At 36.4% G+C, this 23,330-nt stretch overlaps 3 protein-coding genes and 1 non-coding gene across 5 annotated transcripts; 3 read left to right on the top strand and 1 right to left on the bottom strand.

Moving 5' to 3' along the window:
* Positions 1-13,379: 13,379 nt before the first annotated feature.
* Positions 13,380-13,452, bottom strand: Trnar-ucg. The gene has a single exon. It is a non-coding gene; the product is annotated as a tRNA-Arg (tRNA).
* A 1,886-nt stretch (positions 13,453-15,338) lies between these two features.
* Positions 15,339-16,164, top strand: LOC119557474 (protamine-like protein 99C). 2 transcript variants are annotated; one of them, XM_037870243.1, is made up of 3 exons: positions 15,339-15,617; positions 15,682-16,034; positions 16,092-16,164. In XM_037870243.1, coding segments are annotated over exons 1-3 (549 nt in total). In that variant the 5' UTR covers positions 15,339-15,422; the 3' UTR covers positions 16,093-16,164. The 2 variants fall into 2 exon arrangements, with proteins under 2 accessions (XP_037726171.1, XP_037726170.1); XM_037870242.1 differs by having other exon boundaries at positions 15,343-15,617; positions 15,679-16,034.
* Positions 16,165-17,362: 1,198 nt separating this feature from the next.
* On the top strand, positions 17,363-18,236 carry LOC119557608 (protamine-like protein 99C). Its single transcript, XM_037870413.1, has 3 exons — positions 17,363-17,625; positions 17,687-18,042; positions 18,100-18,236. Coding segments are annotated over exons 1-3 (360 nt in total). The 5' UTR covers positions 17,363-17,622; the 3' UTR covers positions 18,101-18,236.
* Positions 18,237-21,381: 3,145 nt separating this feature from the next.
* On the top strand, positions 21,382-22,180 carry LOC119557540 (protamine-like protein 99C). Its single transcript, XM_037870311.1, has 3 exons — positions 21,382-21,637; positions 21,695-22,050; positions 22,108-22,180. Coding segments are annotated over exons 1-3 (552 nt in total). The 5' UTR covers positions 21,382-21,442; the 3' UTR covers positions 22,109-22,180.
* The last annotated feature ends 1,150 nt before the right edge of the window (positions 22,181-23,330 follow it).

Raw genomic sequence — 23,330 nt, 5'->3', positions numbered from 1 at the left:
ATTCATTAAAGGCAGTTGAGACTCAGATAATATATTTTTTATTATTAATAACATAATAGCTCAGATGTGAATAAAAACAAGAAAGGAAGTTAGCTTCGGCAAGCCGAAGCTCATATACCCTTGCAGCTATAATTATTAAATTTAAAAACACAAAAAATGATATTCCCAATAGTATAAGATAATATGTCACAAAACACCGAAGCTATACTTTGTTTCATATTATTTTCCTACCAATTTTCCGATCGTTCCTATGGCAGCTATATGATATAGTCGTCCGATTTTGATAAAATTAAATTCGAAACTCAGAACTAATTAAAAAATGTTATTTCCAAGCGTAGGAGGTTATATGTTAAAAAACACCGAAGCTATAATTTGTTTCATATTATTTTCCTACCAATTTTGCGATCGTTCCTATGGCAGCTATATGACATAGTCGTCCGATTTTGATAAAATTAAATTCGAAACTCAGAACTAATTAAAAAATGCTATTTCCAAGCGTTGGAGGTTATATGTTGAAAAACACCGAAGCTATAATTTTTATACCCTTGCAGAGGGTATATTGATTTCAGTCAGAAGTTTGCAACGCAGTGAAGGAGACGTTTCCGACCCCATAAAGTATATATATTCTTGATCAGCATGACTAGACGAGTCGATCTAGCCATGTCCGTCTGTCCGTCTGTCCGTCTGTCCGTCTGTCCGTCTGTCCGTCTGTCCGTCCGTTTCTACGCAAACTAGTCTCTCAGTTTTAAAGCTATCGGGCTGAAACTTTCCCAAAAGACTTATATCTTTTGCAGGTAGTATATAAGTCGGAACCAGCCGGATCGGACAACTATATCTTATAGCTCCCATAGGAATAATCGGACAAAAAAATGAAAAAAAATTATATCTTTGGTGTTTTTTAGCATATAAACTCCTAAGCTTGGAAATAACAATTTTTAAATAATTTTGAATTTTGAATTAAATTTTATCGAAATCGGACGACTATATCATATAGCTGCCATAGGAACGATCGGAAAATTTGTGGAAAAATAATATGAAAAAAATTTTAGCTTCGGTGTTTTTCAACATATAACCTCCAACGCTTGGAAATAACATTTTTTAATTAGTTCTGAATTTCGAATTAAATTTTATCAAAATCGGACGACTATGTCATATAGCTGCCATAGGAACGATCGCAAAATTGGTAGGAAAATAATATGAAACAAATTATAGCTTCGGTGTTTTTTAACATATAACCTCCTACGCTTGGAAATAACATTTTTTAATTAGTTCTGAGTTTCGAATTTAATTTTATCAAAATCGGACGACTATATCATATAGCTGCCATAGGAACGATCGGAAAATTGGTAGGAAAATAATATGAAACAAATTATAGCTTCGGTGTTTTTTGACATATTATCTTATACTATTGGGAATATCATTTTTTGTGTTTTTAAATTTAATAATTATAGCTGCAAGGGTATATAAGCTTCGGCTTGCCGAAGCTAACTTCCTTTCTTGTTTTCATATTATTTTTCCACAAATTTTCCGATCGTTCCTATGGCAGCTATATGATATAGTCGTCCGATTTCGATAAAATTTAATTCAAAATTCAAAATTATTTAAAAATTGTTATTTCCAAGCTTAGGAGTTTATATGCTAAAAAACACCAAAGATATAATTTTTTTTCATTTTTTTGTCCGATTATTCCTATGGGAGCTATAAGATATAGTTGTCCGATCCGGCTGGTTCCGACTTATATACTACCTGCAAAAGATATAAGACTTTTGGGAAAGTTTCAGCTCGATAGCTTTAAAACTGAGAGACTAGTTTGCGTAGAAACGGACGGACAGACGGACAGACGGACAGACGGACAGACGGACAGACGGACATGGCTAGATCGACTCGTCTAGTCATGCTGATCAAGAATATATATAATTTATGGGGTCGGAAACGTCTCCTTCACTGCGTTGCAAACTTCTGACTGAAATCAATATACCCTCTGCAAGGGTATAAAAATAACTCCAGTACGTATAAGTAAATTAAATAAAGAAACAATACATATTTGCGAAAAAGCTTAACTTTATTCAATGTTCCAAATAAGTAAATATGTGAATTAATTATTTTTTTAGCTCAATAAAAGACTTTTAAAATGGTGATTGGAAAAAAAAAAAAAAATTTCTTCAATGTGTAAATAAAATTGTATATTTAAAAATACTTGGGCTCACATCCTTCTTAAATGGCTTCCCCTGTGGTGGGTTATATAAGGCCTGCTCGTAGTCCCACTGTAATACAAATAATTTCGCAGTTACAACACCTGTATGCACACACCCAGAAATTTGGCAGTGAGTTAGTAGAATTTTATTTGAGAAGACCGCGCTTGGGTGATTTTTTTTCATTTTGGGAGCGAGGAACTTTTGGCAACATTTGTACCCGTTGGTAATTTGTCTGCTGCTGCCAGTGCAGCTACACGTATTTGTGCTTAACAATTATTTATTTATGAGGTAAACATCATTTAGATGCAGCGACGGTGGCTACTTTATGAATACATAAATGACACGCCCCCAATGTGAACCCGCCCCCGATGGCCATTATATTGGCTGGCTGGCCAAATGACCGTTGCAAATTTGATTGCATTTACATATGCAGATACAGATACTTGTGTATTTTGGGTGTCATTAGGGGTGGGACTAAGAGGATAAAGCCGGCGTCATTATTTTCGCTTACAGGACGACTTAATCCTTGCCACCTCATAAACAAACAGGCTAATCAAATTTACAAGCTGCTGACAATCAAAACCAAAATATGGAAAATGTTTTCGAACACCAGAAAACCTCTCTCATAAATAAAGCAAATGGCAATAGGATAGTTGTAAAATGTATTTCCATAATTTACATATTGATCCAAGGTAACAAATTTAAAGAAAGCGCCAATAATCTTAAACTATAAAATAAAATCAAAATTAACAACTTTCAGATTTTTAATATTTTTGAACCTGATGCTTCAAACTTAATTTGAACATTTAATTTTGATATTAATACATTCATATACAAAAATACTGCCAAAACATTTTTTAGTTACCGTTTTTTTAAATTAAAATAATGTGATATCAATTATTTAAGATTCACTTGAGACGTTTAATTTGAGTTTAGTGAATTTATAAGCTGATTCCTGATACATTATATTTTAATAAATACTACCTTTACATTTTATATGATTGTAAAGTATGGAATTTATATACCTATTTATATATATATATATACATATCTGTTATCTTCAACTTGTACTTTACACAAAATCAATGTTTTTAAACCAACTGCAAAATATAATTAATAATTAAAAGCTTAAAAATATGGTTTGAATAACGTCTCATTGTCTTCACTTTAGCAAATCCAATTTGAGCCTAGTCCTACACTCTATATGAACCTTCATATATTTATCAGTTGACTCGAATTGGCATTATATTTGACTGTTTGGTCGGCTCAATATGTGGATTTTATTGTGTTGGCCGGGATAATTGCTTCGGAGGCTACGGCCCATCATCCCATACCATCCCTACCATCCCATCCCATCCAATCCCGTCCAATCCCATCTCAACGCGACTCTTCTCATCTCAAAAGGGTTTTGGCCATTGGCCCGAAACAGATAGAGCCGGGATATCCGGATGGATATATGTGTATAAATATATACTGACACTGGGACTTGGCCATTGTTTGGCTGCTGCTCATTTGGTTTTGGCTTATTGGAATGGCGAATTGGCAATTTGCTGCACTTGCCGCGCGTAACAACTGAATATTGAATATGAAGCAATTGCTTGGCGGCTTCCCCTGGCACGTCCATAAATATTTGATGCCGCCCACTGGGCCCCGCCCATTTCGCACACACATTCGAGAAACCCATACAAGTGCAGGGAAATCCACACCCACACACACACACCGATGCAGGAAGAAAAATGTGTGTAATTGTGCACTACTCATATGCGATACGGATCGTAAGGGGAGAGATTTCATAAAATGCCACAGATCCAAAGAAGAGCAGCGCCTAAATTCAGAAATTCATTGCGAATCCCGTAGTCAGCCCCACCCACCTATGATTATGCAGCAGGAGATTCACAATTTACACTGCGAGAAAATGTTATCTAATTATTTTATGTTTTATTAAACTAGGTAACAACATGGGTGCTATTTTACTTTACAGCATTGTGTTTTTCTGTGATTAATTTGAGATCTAACAAATATGTTTACTAAGTGACTGCAATTTTCTCATTAAATAATTGATAATGTAAATAATACAAATATTACAAATAATTAATTTTAAGAATTTAATATATTACATATTTTAGAAAAAGTCAAAAATTTTAAACCAAAATTTGTTGTACTTCAGTTTTTGAAATCATTAGGTATTTCGTTTTTTACCGAGGGGCTTTAAACATTATTTGTTGGGCAATTTTTTCACAGTGCCCATGTTTTATTCAGCGGATTGGCCTGCGGGAGTCGGTTATTGTATTTCGCAATATTCTTATTTAGTTTCATTGTGTTTTCTTTGGTTTTCCACCACAAGGGGCATAAATATTTAAGCACCTTTAGTGCCCAGCATCCTGCGAATTCCCATCATCCTGTTTTCCCTTCCCATATCCCATTTTACTTTTCCGCTTTTCCCCTTCACTTGGCCTTTTCCCGTTGGCCCCAGGAAAATGTTTGAAATTGAATCAAGTATGAGTGCGAAGGAAGATAAGGAATTGGCATAGGCCAAATGAAATCGGCTAAGAAACATCGTTATTTTATAAAGAGCGAGGTGAGTTTGCATGCGAATTTTTCCCAAGCCGGAATTGTAAATAAATTATGTCGATTTATGCTTGAAAATAAATTATAGCAGTGCTCAGAAATCAATTATTATGTGAACAATGAATTACAAATGTATTTAGTTATAACACGCTAAAAAAATATTAAAATAAAATAAATCAGCTGAAATCTTTGATATCCAAAATCAAAAACTTTCTGCCTTTTTGATTTATAGGTTTTGATTTCCGTAAACCCACTGTCAAAGCTCACAAAAAAGTACTGCCACATTCTAACAGTTCTTTATTTCAATCTTTATATTGCTGGTGCCTCAAAGACTCACTGGCTAGTGTCAAAGTTGACGAAAAGTACTGCCATGTAACTGTCGAATGCCACAGGATATTTTGCCCTCAATAGAGTCAAAACCAAACCCAAATCGTTTAAAAGTTGGGGCCAAGTTTGTGTTTGTTCAAGGCTCTGCGTCTTTTGGTTGAAGACTAATATGCCTAACGAGATTTTGGCGATGATAGCAAAACGGTTGCCTCGACTTTGGGGTCATTAAATCGCTGGAATGTGTGCCTGCCTCTATTTTTTTTGTTCGTTTTATTTATTTTTTTCGGAAAAGGTTGTGGAAAATGCGAAATGCGTTTGCCAAAAATGCCGACCGACTCATAAAATGCAATGCTGGAATAAAAACAAATTCACGCGGGTGCGACAAACCAAATGACAAGCCCATTAAGGACTCACCCACACACCTAGCCATCCACACAGATACTCACGCACACGGGAACACGTCTGTGTTCGTAACTTTTGCAATGATTTCGCCATTAGATTTTATTTGCACTTTCGTTGACATTTTGCGCAGCCCAAAACAACACAAAAACAAACAACCCAAAAAGGGCACAGGAGGGGGGTTACCAGGGGTGGTGGGCAAAAAGGGGGGTGTCCTGTGGTGCATAACGTTTTAAAGCGGCTACAAAATCTCCAAAGAACACTTGAGTTAAATCCAAGGAATATGCCACGACCTGAGACAGGTGCTCCAGCAGTCGAAGGATAAGGATGTTGATGTTGGTGGCTTGAAAACTCAGGCCGTGGGGGGGTTGATGGAGTCCTGTTCCGGCAAATACGGAGTAGTGGATGTGCCATTACCACAGTCAGACAGATGGAGATACATCCAGCAACCACATATGACACTTGTTAACCCAGCAACAACAAGGGCCTCCAAAGGGGGTTCAAAGGACGAGTGCTGCAGATCCTTATGGGGGCTACGGAAACGATATGGCACTGCTGACGTTTAGCTATAGCAGAAATTAGTCTAGAAGCGAATTGAAAATCAAATAAATTATAATATATTATATATATATTATATATATTAATATATACAGGTGTCTAAAAGTATGCAGTGTAAAAAAAGTATTTTGGCATAAATACATCGGTTTGTCATATTAAAAATATATACTTGCATACTTTTCGGCACGCTTTAAAATGTTCTAGCGCTTTCCGCAGCACCACGAATAAAAATTTTAGGAAACGACCGAACTTTAAAATAAATTAATATAGAATATAGAATATAACCACTATTTATCTAATAAAAAATAATTGTTAGAACGTCTTTCGGAAGAAATACTTCAGTTTGTCAAAACAAACAAATTTGTTGCATACTTTTTGGCACACTGAAAAATTGTTTTAAATACCACAGCGTTTTATATGACATCATAAATAATCAAATCTTGTAAGAAACTAAAACTGACAAAACTTTAAAGCATAGTCCCAAGAACCAGACACGTTTAGCTTTAAAATAGCCAAGCTGGAAGCTCCAACAGGAAGAAGAGGTTTGTAGAGCAGGGATTCCAGAACGGCGGATGGCCATAGGGGAAGCCTGGGGACCAAAGCACATTACACATGGAACTGGACTAGTTCAGGACGATTCTCGTCAGGATTTTGGACAAACACAGGCCACGAAAGAGACGGCAGATGGGCGTTGGAGAGAGATGGACTGAGGAATAGAGAGGGCGACACACGCACGCCAATAAAAACAAACGAAACGATAGGACATTTGGAATCCTCATTGCAACGAAAGTGATTTTAATAATAAATGAATTTTTTTCCTCTCTCAGGAGGGGCGGCAAAAGGGGGCGTGGCCTTAACCTCAGTCCCGTTTTGTGGCCAACTATCCTGGAGCCTGGAATCCCCTGCTCCTCGCGAATTTTAGGACTCTTTTGGGGCAAATCGGGCGAATGCCGCATCAGCAAAGCATCGAAATATTGGATGGTTCGGGGTACAAAAATCTACATTAGACATTTGGCATTCAAAGAGTATGAACTTGTTTTCTTCTAACGAAGGAAATATTTAATAGGAATATGTGATATGATATCAAATTCATAGAAAAAATTGGATAGGAACAAGGATATTTGAGATGTTAAGACATAAAGAAATAGTGAAATACTGAGAAAAAGTCAAGTCATTAAAAGTTTAGAGAACCTTTCAAAATAAATTCAGGGAGCTGAAAATATCCACGTACTTTAATTTTATAAATTAATCAGAGGCCTCAAAACGAATGGCTAATGAAAGGTAGCGTTTTGGGAACGAGTTAACAAAACATAAACAAATCCACATAAAGTTGATGGGGAAAGTTGAGTCGAAAACGGCCCAACTTCTTGCTTTTGATGTTTGGATTTATTCAGTGAATCGACTTACCCATCTGTCAATTGCCGTCCACATAACTCATTCGCCTGTTGGCCGCTTTTCATCCAATTACTGGAAGGTTTCCCCGCATCTTGGCCGCCTTCACAATGGACTGTAAACTAATCCGAGACCGCGAAACGAAGTGCTCAAAAATTAATAGCCTGCCTGCGAACATAACCTCAAAGAGCCTAGACCAGAAACTCATAATTATAAGTGGGCGGGCGGTAAAGGGGGCGGGGCCTTGCCTTGGCCATAACTCATAAACATAAATTTAAATTAGAAAACAAATGAAAACCGCGCCGTGTCGTTAATTTCCTCAGCCATCCCTAACCCATTTTTGTCTGCCCCCTGAATTTCCATCCGCCCCTTTCGAGTTTTCCCCACCCACCAGGCTCTCTTTTAGTTCCACTCACCTCAAGAAAATCCCCACAATCGGGAAATATTGAAATGAATTGAGCGAAAGTCGGCGAATGGGGTCAGCGGGTCAAGGTATTCGCTCGGGGGATCTTTTAAAATAGAGCAAATGGTGCGAGTTACTACAATCCATTTGGGTTAAAAGCTTTTGGGAATGAAATATATTTATTTAATGTTACATAATCTTTAAAATATAAAAAAAATGTTGCCTTTCTTGGTTTATATAATGATAATAATTAAGTTAGTCTTTATTTTATTTTGGCTTACCTAAAAAAATATTATACTTGTGTTCACCTTAAATACTATTAAAAATGATATATTTAAGTATTACTTTAATTTGAATAAATTTAAATTTTTTCACTAAAGTATTTGATGAAGTCAACGTATTAGGTAATAACAACAGCTTAAAGAAATTATGGATTGTATGTATATGCTTTAATAATAAACAGCTTCATCTCAGCATTTTTAATTTAATTTTTAGCTTACTTTAATTTTATAATTTATTCAGAGGCCTCAAAAAGTAAGGCTAATAAAAGGTAGCGTTTTGGGAACGAGTTAACACGTAAAGTTGTTTAGGAAAGTTGAGTCGGAAACGGCACAGCTCCTTACTTTTAATAAAAGGATTTATTCAGTGGATCGACTTACCGATCTGTCAATTACCGTCAACATTACTCATTCGCCTGCCGGCCGCTTTCATCCAATTACTAACTTACTAACCAACTTAACTACAAGTATGTTTCTGCTTTATGGAGTAAATCTAGTCTTGTTCTTTTAGTAAAGGACAAAAAAATATATTTTTTCTATCCCTAACCATGTGAAGTTCTTTCATATATTTATGAATTTCCATCTAGTGTACCGGGGATATATGAAAACCGCAAACGGAGATAAGCGGATGATGAAAGTTTCGACGGGCCGAAATGGAATACAACATAAACAACAAAATGCGACCACAATCGATGGATGGATGAGGATGGGTCCTGAAATGGGGTGATGGTGAAAATAGGGGCTGGAGTGGCCTTGCCTTTGATGTGGCCAAAAAGCAGGACGAACAACTTTTTATTCCATTCCACTTGACTCGACTCCACTTTGCTACGCTTTTTGTTGCCGGATCTTGATTATAAGCCACATTAATGCACAGACATGCCTCGAGAAGGGGGAAAGGGGGGTCGGAAAATGTGGGGGGGAGGGGAGGGGGCTGGCACTAAAAACCCACAGAACGGAAAACGCGGGGGAAAACTAGGTACAGCTCTTTGGCGGTCAGCACTTTTAATTAAAACAAAACAAAACAAAACAGAGCAAAATGCAGAAGAGAATGGCGGACAGCAAATAGTTAAATAATGCATGAAGTGCGTGCGACAGGGACAGCACCAGCCGAATAGAAAGAGATGGACATTTCGCAGAAGAAAGAGACAGTCGGAGCCAAATGAAGAAGTTCCAAGTTTGCAGTCCGCAATAAAATGTAGACGCAAAATGTGCGGAAAATGTGATGGTCAACAAATTATCAACAACAATAACACCAAAGAGAAAAGCAGGAAGTCGCTACAAAAAAAAAAAACAAAAAGGGAAGTATAAAAGGGGAACGGCGAATACGAAACAAAAGCGGAAGTGGAACGGAAAAACTGGACGGGTCGCAAAACAAGTGGCTGAAAAAAAGGCGCTACAAATGAACAGCTGTGAACTATAACCCCGGTTTTTCTCAACTTTTTTCAGGAATTTAGCAAAGCCAAAAATAAAGAATTATAATTATATGTATATGTGCATTGAAAAAATTAATTCTAGTCACATTATATTGGATTTAAGCATATATTTTTCGTTGAAGAACTTTCTTGAGTGCTAAAAAGTATACTATATTTTTTGCTATTTCAAATTAATTTTAATAAATGAATCCCATGGGATTCTTAAAAGTGCTTAAAAGTATGCTATATTTTTAGCTATTTTCGTACAAATTTTAATAAATGAATCCCATGGAACATTAATATAGTTTATATTTATATATTTTTGCCAAATATTAATGCAAATTGTTAATGCCATTAAAAAATCATTTGCAGTGCAAAGTACCTAAGCTTCCATTTCTAGTTCCGAAATCCACTATTTCGACGTAGTTTATTTTCTGTTTCTTATTACAACTTTCTATTGTTATTATTATTAAACATTTTTACTCCTGACAATTTTGCTCAGTGTATAAATGTTGATATCAATAATGTGGCCCACAAAACGGACGTGGAACAAAGGCCACCAACTTTTTCCCCGTTATTTAAGGCGCTTGCCCTGGCAGCTTGAGTTCCCTTTCCCCTCGCGGTGTTTCTAAGTTGGTATTATACGGCTTAACTGGGCGTTGGGTGGAAAAGGGGGCGGGGTGGGATAGGGTCAAGGGTAACAACAAAGAGAACCCGATGATAGTTCTTAATAGAGCTTACGGAAAATCAGCTTGGGCAAGCAGGGCTTTTGGATAATTTTTAAGCCAAGTATTCCAGCGTAAACCGTTCCTATTTAACATTTTGTTTTCATGCCTTATAAAACGATCATTTCTTAATCCATATTTGATATATTTTACTGCTAGCGTTTGTTATTACTATTCTTTTTACCATCATACATGTTTAAGAAAATTAATTTGCATGAAATGATCTATTTATATGTTTATAGGTCCCTTTTACAGTTCTTCTGTTACTTTTTAATACTGGTAAATTATTCAATGCTGAAAAAGCACACAGAATCATTATGGAACTTTTGCGGACTTAAATTTTATTTATAAGTCAGTTGCTTGTCCTTTTATTTCTATTGAACTTTTGGTGCCGCAGAGATCTATTCCGTGAATTCTATCAATGGAAATTCTATCGCCTAAAATTTGCGTTTTTATATGTTTGAAAAACTGAAACAAAGGCAGACAAAATGTGACATTATTGGAATGAAATGCTAACAAATATATTTTCTATGGAAGAGTTTTTAACTTTCAAAAAGCCCCATTCAACTGCTAGTTCCAACCATTTTTGACTCTCTGATTGATAAATAAGGTTTCAATGTTTCAATGGATTGCCAATGAGGGCAGTATGAATTCAAAGGGGTAACCAAGCAGCGTGCGGCAGAAAAGGCAGTAAAAAGTAAAGTTGTTACTTTTGTGAGCTACTGTTTCTGTGTTTTCCGTGTGCTTTTCTCTTTTACTCCATCATGTTGTCCCAGCGACGATGAATGGCAGACATTGAAGTGTTTGTGGACGGAAAAAAATACCATAATTCCAGATATAGTATAACATTTAGTCAAAAAACATTTTTTATATTATGCAAAATTGCACTTGAAAATATGCAAAGTGATGAGAAAGAAACCACTAGTGTTCTAAATACACCTATAACTGTGCCTAAATGTATGCGATAATTTACTACTATGTGCAGAATTTATATTTATAAGTCACTGCATACTTTTAGGCGCTTTTAGAAGTGATTTCAATCCTCTGTATTTCCATTTAAAATATTTATGTGGCTTTTTATACAATCATAATATAGGAAAATATAAAAATCGTAGCTAATTTTAAGGAATAATGTAATTAATCTAGATCTACACTTATTAATTGAGTTAAATTTGCTAGCCTAATATTTTTTTGTACCATTTTTTGCCGTGTGCAAATAGTGTTTTTCCGGGCCAAGACCGTTTTGGCCTGGCCCTTTTCGCCTCCTTCACTTCCCACTCACTTTTTTTTGCCCCTTGGCCAGGCGAAAACCTTTTGGTCTTTCATTTCGGTCAGCTTGCACTTGGCCGGCCAGTCGTTGCGAATGTTTATTGTTGCCTCCGTTGTTCTTCGCCTTCGACCCCTCCCCTTGCGAGCCCTTTTTTGTGGCTAAATACAAGAGGCAGCTGGTTTTTATGCCTACACCCCCCTTTCGGCCGCCACTGCCAAAGTAGCAAATGTCTGGCTTTCCGGGGGGGAGCCCCTTTTTTTTTTGCTCCGGCTCCGTCCGTTGTTAGTTGCATGAATATGAAGTGGTCTTATAATCCACACCAAACAACAAAATGACCCAAGTGCGAAATTAAAAGGCGAAAATGTGCCAGGGGCGGGGGCGTGGAAAAGGAATGGGGGACGGAAGAGAAAGCGGGGTGAAACGTGATGACTGCAAAATGAAGACGTTGGAACCGGAAGCCTCGAAATGTATGCGACACAAAAACAAAACTTCCTCGCCTCGCCCCCAACAAAAAACCGAACAATATAGTTGATGTTCCGGCTATAAGATAGCTGCTACTCAGGTTGATTTATTGTCTGTGAGTTTTCGCAAATTAATAAAACAAGAGCACGGCAACTGTGGGTTAACTCCGCTCTAATGCCTATCCAATTTAAAATTGTTCTTTCTGGGTAATTTAATGTTTTATGCGGGTGTATTACAAAAAAAAAGTCATTTAATTTTTTATTTTGAATTTAGAAAGACAACGGAAATAAATTAGAAACTTTTTTAGGAAAACTAAAGTGGGTTCTACTTCCTTTTAACCTTTGTTTTTGTTCAGTACTTGATATACCTTTATATACATGTTGGTTTATTTTTAAGAAATCATTTTGATATATTTTTTGTATTTAGAAATACAACAAAAATTAAACAGGAATTTATTAGGCAATCAATAGTGGTTTCATTTCATGCTAAACTTTGTAGTTGTTTAGTATTTTAAACATTATATCTGCACAAAGACGGGCAAAATAAATTTAATAGACCCCATTCTTTTACCATCGTTTGATTAAATGAAAACAAATACTTCACGTTGAGCTTGTGGAAAATCCTTAAAACTTTTTATTGTGTTTTACCTACATTAGCACTGCCAGTGATTTGTTACTTCGCGTAATTGAGATTTATTTGATGATCTGGATGGGGGAAAAAACCGGATGAAGGGTTAAGTGTGTTGCTTCAGCTCAAAATTCAGCTGATATTTCGGATACAATACCGCTGTCCAAAATAAAAGCCGGCACATCTTGAACGACTGTTAACCGACTTTTATTAGCAGCGATTTTCCCATTTCTCCCGGATTCTGCGCATTGGAGAAAGAAGAGATTTTCCTTCGTGTTTTCAATAATTATGGTTGGGTGTGAAACTCGGATAAGTTTAAGAAAAAGTGGATGAAAACTGAAAGAGAGCTACTAGCAGTTAATCCTTAAATTGTTGTTTGCTCTTAGCTTCTGTTAATTTGACCCTTGTCACTCTTAAACCATTTATTCTATATTTTTTTCTCTTCGAATAACTCGTATAGCGGCTCAAGGACTGAGTCTCGGCTAATCCTGAGTTTCTAGCACTTTTTTTCGGAATCCATAGGATACTTGTTGCTGGTCTTAGCTCGGATAATTATTAAGCCACCTTGATCATTTTTTCTAACTGAGGCTGAGAGGTTTTTTCAAGGGAGACTCATAATATTTATGAACAATGTCCGGCAATCTTTCAATTTGGCTTGCCAACTGGATGGTATTGCTGCTTACCTTAAAAGAATAACGCTGGTATCAACCATTTTAATATTTTAAAAAGCTTACAGAACATTTGGATAAAAAAAATTGTACGACGACCGTGACAGGACTCGAACCTGCAATCTTCGGATCCGAAGTCCGACGCCTTATCCATTGGGCCACACGGTCAGTTATACAAGCTCCTCCCCAACTTACCAACATAAGTTAGAATTATCATAAAAAATAGTTAGTCACCATGCTCGGATCCACGGGGCATATGGGGGATAGATCCCCCCAACTCGGGTTAAAAGGTATATGCAATATTTATTTTACTCCAAATGCTTAATTTCAACTCAACAAATTTTTGTTATATCCGAGGGGGACCAAATTTTGGATCCGTTACTGTTTGTCACATAGCAGATAGTCAATTTTAATCTTTGATTTTCTTACTTAAATATTGATTTATTTCAAACAGTCATGTTTTGAATAACCAAATTAATTTATAAAAATATGTTAGGCTACAGATTGTTTTTTTTAGAATGCCATGACTTGTTAGTCGAAAACCAGCAACTGTAGATTTGATCTGACTCAAGGAAATAAATTTGCATAACCTTCCTATATTAAATACGATTTTCGGTTACAGTTTGATTGGAAGACATTGAGAATCATATCGGGAAAAGATTCAAAATTATTAAAAATTATGTAAAAAAAAAAAAAATCAAAGTTTTGAACTCAAAAAAAGTATTTGTTGAATTTCCCTTAAAAATTTCTATATTTGTTGACGATAAAGTGTTTGAGAAACATTTTAAAATCCTTTTCTTGGCTCTGCTGGTTGATTTTATTAAACTAACGAGAACCACCTTCTATCTTTAGCAATCGAAATACAAGCATACATCTTGAAAAATATATGACCTATTTCACCTTTTCTTCCAACGATAGCTACAGGATATATAATATAAATATAAATTTGTGTCCTCTCTCTTCCATTAAATTGGATAATTATGAAAAAAATAGGGGAGTGTATGGAGTAGTAATAATTGTTAAGTTTTTAAAAATTCCCAAAAATAAATATTATTTGAAATGTCAAAAGCAGGACTGAATCACGATCTATTCAGCATATTTTTGTTGTTAAAGAGAAGGTCTTTAGTCATGCTGGCTTGGACTTCAAAAAGTCTAATTCTCGTCATTATGACAACACACATTGTATTTGCATGTCTCGGTGCCTTGGTCAGCGGTATAACTGCAGGCAGCGCTAAAACTGCTTGGGAATTTTAGCGTCACCAGAGCGAAACTTCGATAAGCTCTTCAAGCCCATAGTGTGTTGTTGGACTTTGTATTGCTTCGATAGGATTTGTATCAGAGTTATGACAAACCGATGCGATCATGACTGTCAAAATAAATGCGACTTTTTAAGGTTTGGATAAAGCAGCCATTCACGTAGTGTTTTCCGTTTTTGTCGAACAATTGTCTTTATATAAGACCTTTCTCAATATTGAGAAAATGCTACTAGAAAATACAACTTTTTTAAGAGGTTTTTCAATCGTAGTTTATTCAAATCAAGGCGTACAGCTAAAGGACCGACTGTTTTGAGCAGCTAGCTGCCTATGCTAACGATCCTCATCATTATTATTTTTATTTTTTTGCAAAAAATTGGAAAAAATTAAAAATTATTAGGTTTGAATGTCAATGGACTGGAACTTGAACAACAAGCTCAACGAGGTATGACTCTTCTCATTCGGACCTTTATTATTATTATTACCGCCAAAAAACGGATTTTGTAGAGCGGGAAAATGGTATTCCGATTTTAGCCAAATAATAACCTCTTTTTAAGAGGAGTTTCAATAGTAGTTTAGCCAAATCAAGGCGTACAGATAAAATTTCGACTCTTTTGCAGGTGGCGCTTTACAATCTCCTTTTGCTGCTTGTATATCTGCATCTCCCTTTTACTTCCTTTAGATGAGTAACGGGTATCTCAGAGTCGAGCCACTCGACCATAGCGTTCACTCCTGTTTTTATTCAAAATTGTTAGTAAATTAATAAAAATATCGAGGTAGCTGTGAGAACAGCTTCTCAATCAGAGTCAGTATTCGCATTAGTATTCAATTGAAAACATTGTCGTGTAAGGGGAACAAAATTTTAGTTTTACACAAATACAAAGTATGGACGGAAAAAAGATAGAAATGGAAACATGTAAACCAAATTACAAGTTCCAAAGTACAATCAATGGGTACCTTAACTTCCTTAGCGAGTTCAAAAAGCGATTTTGCGGAATTTTCCCACATGACTTGATACGTTTCGGAGCTAGGGAATGGAACCAGTTGACCCTCCAAGAAAAGGAACGCTTTATAAACATGGTAAGTAAGAAATATCTTAGTAATGAAAAATATGTAGCAATTATTAACAATCGTATGTTAGAAGGAACCTGGGGCCGTTATGAAAAGTGCACCTGAAGAGTTTGAGAGTAAGTCCCATGGGGACAGCCCCGATCAATCTGAGCGGCAGAAGAGTATTCGAATTCGCTCTCCTTATGCCCGTGAAAGGGAGTCTAGGAACAGAAAGGAAAGGAAGCCATCTAAATCAATCAAGAAGCTCGTCAAAAAGAAAGCCGGACCTCCTTCTTTTCTGACAAAGAATCGCGGCTTTATACCCTTCATGCGCAGGTTTCAAAGGATGAATGAGGACTTGGCCCCAAATGATCTTTTAAAAAATGCAACTAGTATTTGGTGCCGCCTGCATGGGAGCCAGCGCAAAAAAGTTTGGGGGCCCCTTTGGTAAAGTTATCTCAATTTATAGCTTTACACAAGCAATAACATGCACCATTTTTACAGAGTTGTGAGAACTGGATAGGAAACACTTTCAAATTTTGGTATAAATATTTGGGCACCTCGTACACTTTTAAAATAAAAAAAATTCAAAAATCAAACGAGCTCTATATTTTGTATCAATTTTGATTTCGTCGCATTTATAGTTTTTAGGTTGTGTGGGCTTTGCAGAATTCAACTTAACCCTTGATCTCAGCGAGTTTTAATGGAAAATTTTAATGCTATTTTTTTTTAATATTTTTCAATATTGCCACTGTAAAACTTAATATTAAAATTAATCAAGTTACATAAAAAATGCTTTGCTAAGTTGGGAGACCATCTTATTTTTCCTGAATTTTCTTACCAAATTTCTAAAAATAAGCTTTTAATTTTTTGATAAATTCTTTCTTTGCTAAATATTAAAAAGTTAATGGGTATCTGATAGTCGAGCCACTCGACTTTAGTGTTCTCTCTTGTTATACCCGTTACTCGTAGAGTAAAAGGGTATACTAGATTCGTCGCCCATAAAGTATATATATTTTTGATCAGGATCACTAGCCGAGTCGATCTAGCCAAGTCCGTCTGTCCGTCTGTCCGTAAGAACGCTGAGATCTCGGAAACTATAAGAGCTACAATACTGGGATTTGGCACGCAGATTCCTGAGATTCCTGCGCAGCGCAAGTTTGTTTCAGAAGAGTGCCACGCCCACTTTAACGCCCACAAGCCGCCCAAAACTGTGGCTCTTACAGTTTTGATGCTAGAACAAAAATTTTAACTGAAATGTATTGTTCTCATCAATACCTACTGATTGACCTAAAAAAAGTAAAATCGTAAATATGAACGCGGATATCTCGGTAAATATCAAAGATAGAGAAATGGGATTTCCGATTTAGATTCCGTAGGCTTAAGCGCAGCGCAAGTTTGTTACGCGAATATGCCACTCCCACTCTAACGCCCACAGTCCGCCCAAGCCTGTGGCGCCCACAATTTTCATGCTAGATACAACATTTTAACTGAAATGTATTCGTCTCGTCAATACCTATCGATTGATCTAAAAAAAATTTGCCACGCCCATTCTAACGCCCACAACGCTTAATTCTGTCTACCGCCGGTAGGTGGCGCATTTGCTGCTTGCATATCTCCATTTTCTTTTGGTCCCTTTAGCTGAGTAACGGGTATCTGATAGTCGAGCCACTCGACTATAGCGTTCTCTCTTGTTTTTATTCAAAATGGTTAGTAAATAAATAAAAATATCGAGGTAGCTGTGAGAACAGCTTCTCAATCAGAATCAGTATTCGCATTAGTATTCAATTGTAAAAAGTGTCGTGAAAGGGGAACAAAATTTTAGTTTTACACAAATAAAAAGTATGGACGGAAAAAAGATAGAAATGGAAACATGTAAACCAAATTACAAGTTCCAAAGTACAATCAATGGGTACCTTAACTTTCTAAAGGACTACAAAAGCGATTTTGCGGAATTTTCCCACATGACTTGATACGTTTCGGAGCTAGGGAATGGAACCAGTTGACCCTCCAAGAAAAGGAACGCTTTGTAAACATGGTAAGTAAGAAATATCTTAGTAATAAAAAATATGTAGCAATTATTAACAATCGTATGTTAGAAGGAACGTGGGGCCGTTATGAAAAGTGCACCTGAAGAGTTTGAGAGTAAGTCCCATGGGGACAGCCCCGATCAATCTGAGCGGGAGAAACGTAGTTCCGTTCGCTCTCCTTATGCCCGTGAAAGGGAGTCCAGGAACAGAAAGGAAAGGAAGCCATCTAAATCAATCAAGAAGCTCGTCAAAAAGAAAGCCGGACCTCCTTCTTTTCTGCCAAAGAATCGCGGCTTTATACCCTTCATGCGCAGGTTTCAAAGGATGAATAAGGAATTGGCCCCAAATGATCTTTTAAAAAATGCAACTAGTATTTGGTGCCGCCTGCATGGGAGCCAGCGCAAAAAAGTTTGGGGGCCCCTTTGGTAAAGTTATCTCAATTTAAAGCTTTACACAAGCAATAACATCCACCATTTTTTCAGAATTGTGAGAACTGGATAGGAACTATTTCTAAATTTCAGTATTAATATATGGCTAAATGGGGTTTGCGGAAGTCCATTCAACCCTTGATTTCAGCGAATGCTGATGGAATATTTAATTCGATTTTTATACCCTTGCAGAGGGTATATTGATTTCAGTCAGAAGTTTGCAACGCAGTGAAGGAGACGTTTCCGACCCCATAAATTATATATATTCTTGATCAGCATGACTAGACGAGTCGATCTAGCCATGTCCGTCTGTCCGTCTGTCCGTCTGTCCGTCCGTTTCTACGCAAACTAGTCTCTCAGTTTTAAAGCTATCGAGCTGAAACTTTCCCAAAAGTCTTATATCTTTTGCAGGTAGTATATAAGTCGGAACCAGCCGGATCGGACAACTATATCTTATAGCTCCCATAGGAATAATCGGACAAAAAAATGAAAAAAAATTATATCTTTGGTGTTTTTTAGCATATAAACTCCTAAGCTTGGAAATAACAATTTTTAAATAATTTTGAATTTTGAATTAAATTTTATCGAAATCGGACGACTATATCATATAGCTGCCATAGGAACGATCGGAAAATTTGTGGAAAAATAATATGAAAAAAATTATAGCTTCGGTGTTTTTCAACATATAACCTCCAACGCTTGGAAATAACATTTTTTAATTAGTTCTGAATTTCGAATTAAATTTTATCAAAATCGGACGACTATGTCATATAGCTGCCATAGGAACGATCGCAAAATTGGTAGGAAAATAATATGAAACAAATTATAGCTTCGGTGTTTTTTAACATATAACCTCCTACGCTTGGAAATAACATTTTTTAATTAGTTCTGAGTTTCGAATTTAATTTTATCAAAATCGGACGACTATATCATATAGCTGCCATAGGAACGATCGGAAAATTGGTAGGAAAATAATATGAAACAAATTATAGCTTCGGTGTTTTGTGACATATTATCTTATACTATTGGGAATATCATTTTTTGTGTTTTTAAATTTAATAATTATAGCTGCAAGGGTATATAAGCTTCGGCTTGCCGAAGCTAACTTCCTTTCTTGTTTTAAATGTTCTTCAATATGAAATATATTTGGATTGACTCCTTGCCATTAGGCTCTAATTTATGGTTGTTTCCCTCTTACTTAAATAGTATAACATGTAAATGCGGCAAAATTGTCACACATGAACGTTCATATTGGATAGAGTAACAACAGAAGACAGATAAAATACCAAAAATATACTATTTGATGATATTGGTAGGATTTGATATTAAATTTAATCAAATTATGTACAAATCGATTGGCTAAGTTGGAAGTGCATCTACTTTTTTGCTGTATTTTCTTTTTAAAACACCCTACACTCCCCTACCAAGTTTCTTAAAATAGGCTTTTTTATTTTTTTAAGCGCCATACTTTTTTTTTTAATGTTATTTTTAATTTTTTGAAAAACATTTTCTTTGCAAATATTAAAATTTGCAAGGGTAAAATGAGTTTTTGTCTTTCCTGGCGCCCTAAACAGTAACCCACCAATTTTAGTAGTTGATATTTTCAGGGGGTTTCTGGATGTTAAGTAAGTAGTTTCATAACAGTAAGGCAAATGTTAAATGCATTTGCCAGAATAACAGTTACTTTTCTTAACAGATGTTAAGGATGCTTTTAAACTTAGTTCTTCGAAAAACATAGCTCGTCAAATCCGAAAACTTTTGGGACACGATAGCTTTGGCGCGGAAAACTTCCCTGAACTTACCCTGTTCAAGAAATGTCCTGTTTTGGTTGGGAAATTCGTAATACCATACTGGGCGGGACCTTGCCACCCACCATGGACCACCTATTAAGGACCACCACCCCCAACCCCTCAGCAGCCACATCTCTTGGGCATAAGTGCTGGCGTTTCATAATTGCCCTTGTTTGTGGCAGCGTATTAAGTTGTTCTTGTTCCTGTTTGTGTTGCTGATTGTCCGCATTGCGTATACGCCGCGTGGCCGGCGAAAGAGAGGGAAGATCCACATAGGGAAAGAGAGGGCAACACAATTGCATATTGATTACAGCAACACTCCCCTGCCGACAACTCCGCAGTGGATAATAAATTTCCAATTATGATCGGTCAGGGGGGGGAAGTCGAAAAAAACAAGAAAAATAAATACTCCGAGACTGCGAAATTTATATGTTGAACAAATTGGATTAATTATGAAACCATGAAAATGAGGTTAATTCCTTCTGGTTAAATAATCGTTAACTATTCGACCCGGCCTTTAACCCGGCCAAATCCAATCCCAGACGTCCGGGAAATTTCCCTCTGGCTGGACACGTGCCACATGCCACGTGCAATGTGCAATGTGCAGTTGCAACTGCATCGGTTGCAATTACATGTGGCGTTAATAAAAACAAATGAGTTTCGAGCGGAGAGATCGGCCGCAATTAAATGTAATTATTTTAATACGATTTACAGTTTGGGGCTCATTGCCACTGTCTCTCGCGACAACACTGCAAAGTGCTCTACTGGCATTCATGTTTTGATTTTCAATGTCCGCCCTTGAAGCCGTCCTTCCGCACTCGGGGTTAATGGTTTTTTGGCGAGTCTTTATAGGCACAGAAAAAAAAATACTCATATCAATAGACATTTTTAAGATCGAGAAAGGTAGAAATTTCCATATCACGTATATCAAAAGTAGAGTAAAAGAATATGTTGTATTCGGGGAAAAGTATGTTACAGATAGGAGGAAGCATCTTTGACCCCATAAAGTATATATATTCTTGATCATCATCACTAGCCGAGTCGATCTAGCCATGTCTGTCTGTCCGTGTGCGCGCTGTGATATCGAAAACTATAGAAACTAGAGGGCTGATATTTTTAGATTTAGATTCCTTGTTTTCGTGCGCAGCGCAAGTTTTTTAAGCGAACATGCCATGCCCACTCTAACGCCCACAAACCTTCCAAATTGTGGCGCCCACAATTTTCATGCTAGAAAAAAAATGTTAACTGAAATGTATTAGTTTTGTCATTACCTATCGACTGACCAAAAAAATGTTTGCCACGCCCTCTCTGACGCCAACAAACGACCATAACGCTTAAATTTTTCTGCCAACCACATAACAATATATTGAAATCGCGTGTAGGTGGCGCTTTACTTGCTTTAGCTGGGTAACGGGTATCTGATAGTCGAGAAACTCGACTATAGCGTTCTCTCTTGTTTTTTATTCAAAATGGTTAGTAAATAAATAAAAATATCGAGGTAGCTATGAGAACAGCTTCTCAATCAGAATCAGTATTCGCATTAGTATTCAATTGTAAACAGTGTCGTGAAAGGGGAACAAAATTTTAGTTTTACACAAATAAAAAGTATGGACGGAAAAAAGATAGAAATGGAAACATGTAAACCAAATTACAAGTTCCAAAGTACAATCAATGGGTACCTTAACTTCCTTAGCGAGTTCAAAAAGCGATTTTGCGGAATTTTCCCACATGACTTGATACGTTTCGGAGCTAGGGAATGGAACCAGTTGACCCTCCAAGAAAAGGAACGCTTTGAAAACATGGTAAGTAAGAAATATCTTAATAACGAAAAATATGTAGCAATTATTATCGTATGTTAGAAGGAACCTGGGGCCGTTTTGGAAAGTGCACCTCAAGTGTTTGAGAGTAAGTCCCATGGGGACAGCCCCGATAAATCTGACCTGGTGAAAAGTAGTCCAGTTCGCTCTCCTTATGCCCGTGAAAGGGAGTCCAGGAACAGAAAGGAAAGGAAGCCATCTAAATCAATCAAGAAGCTCGTCAAAAAGAAAGCCGGACCTCCTTCTTTTCAGCCAAAGAATCGCGGCTTTATACCCTTCATGCGCAGGTTTCAAAGGATGAATAAGGACTTGGCCCCAAATGATCTGTTAAAAAATGCAACTAGTATTTGGTGCCGCCTGCATGGGAGCCAGCGCAAAAGAGTTTGGGGGCCCCTTTGGTAAAGTTATCTCAATTTGTAGCTTTACACAAGCAATAACATGCACCATTTTTACAGAGTTGTGAGAACTGAATAGGAAACACTTTCAAATTTTGGTATAAATATTTGGGCACCTCGTACACTTTTAAAATAAAAAAAATTGAAAAATCAAACGGGCTCTATATTTTGTATCAATTTTGATTTCGTCGCATTTATAGTTTTTAGGTTAAGTGGGTTTTGCAGAATTCCATTTAACCCTTGATCTCAGCGAGTTTTAATGGAATATTTGAATGCAATTTTTTTAGAATGTTCTTCAATAATGTCACTGTAAAATATTTTTGGATAGACCTTTTGCCATTAGGCACTAAGTAATGGCTTATTAAATAGTTTAACTCCCGAATTGAGTGTGCAAAATTGTCACATATTAACGTTTATATTGGAAAGAGTAACAACAGAAGGCAGAAAAAATACCAAAAATTTAGTTTTTGAAGATTTTGGTTGGATTTGATATTAAAATTAATCAAATTATATACAAAATGCTTTGCTAAGTTGGGAGACCTACTTTTTCCCGAATTTTCTTACCAAATTTCTAAAAATAAGCTTTAGATTTTTTTTTTGTAACTCCAATTATTTTTCTCAATATTATTTTTAATTTTTTGATAAATTCTTTCCTTGCTAAATATAAAAAAGTTTAAGTCTGTCTTCCGTCCACATAACCATGTATTAAGATGGCGGGTGCGGATTACAATCTCGCCTTGCTGCTTGTACATCTCCATCTCCCTTTTGCTCCCTTTAGCTTAGTATCTGTATCTGGGTATCTGATAGTCGAGGCACTCGACTAAAGCGTTCTACCTTGTTTTTTATTGGGAAAGAAATCTATAAGTCCGATACTAAGTTATTATTATTTACACCTCAAGTGTGATGATTAAAAACATGAAATTTTAACACGTTGCTATGCTGTTTTTATTGAAAAAAACATAGGTACCTCTAAAGTTTCTTGACTAGATATTACTAAAAATTTTCCAGAATATACTCCTATTTATATTTTTCCACTGTATTATCGACGCATCTGTAATTGGTATTGTTGCTATCCTGACTTAACCGATTTCGTGTTGCTGTCATTATCGCTATTGCAGCTCCATTGCATTTCTGAACTTTTTCGCTTGGTACTTACAGCTTAGTCGCAAATGCGGTCTTTAATGCATTTAAATTAATAGTATGCTGCAGAGTGAGCTGTCATTAACCTTGTTCAATTAAATGTTGTCACAGCTTACATGTATCTACTTATTGGGTAGCCATAA

This window comes from Drosophila subpulchrella, chromosome X (assembly GCF_014743375.2).
Source record: "Drosophila subpulchrella strain 33 F10 #4 breed RU33 chromosome X, RU_Dsub_v1.1 Primary Assembly, whole genome shotgun sequence".
Lineage (NCBI taxonomy): Eukaryota > Metazoa > Arthropoda > Insecta > Diptera > Drosophilidae > Drosophila > Drosophila subpulchrella.
Note: the sequence above shows the minus strand (reverse complement) of the source record. Positions and strands in the feature narration are given on the sequence as shown.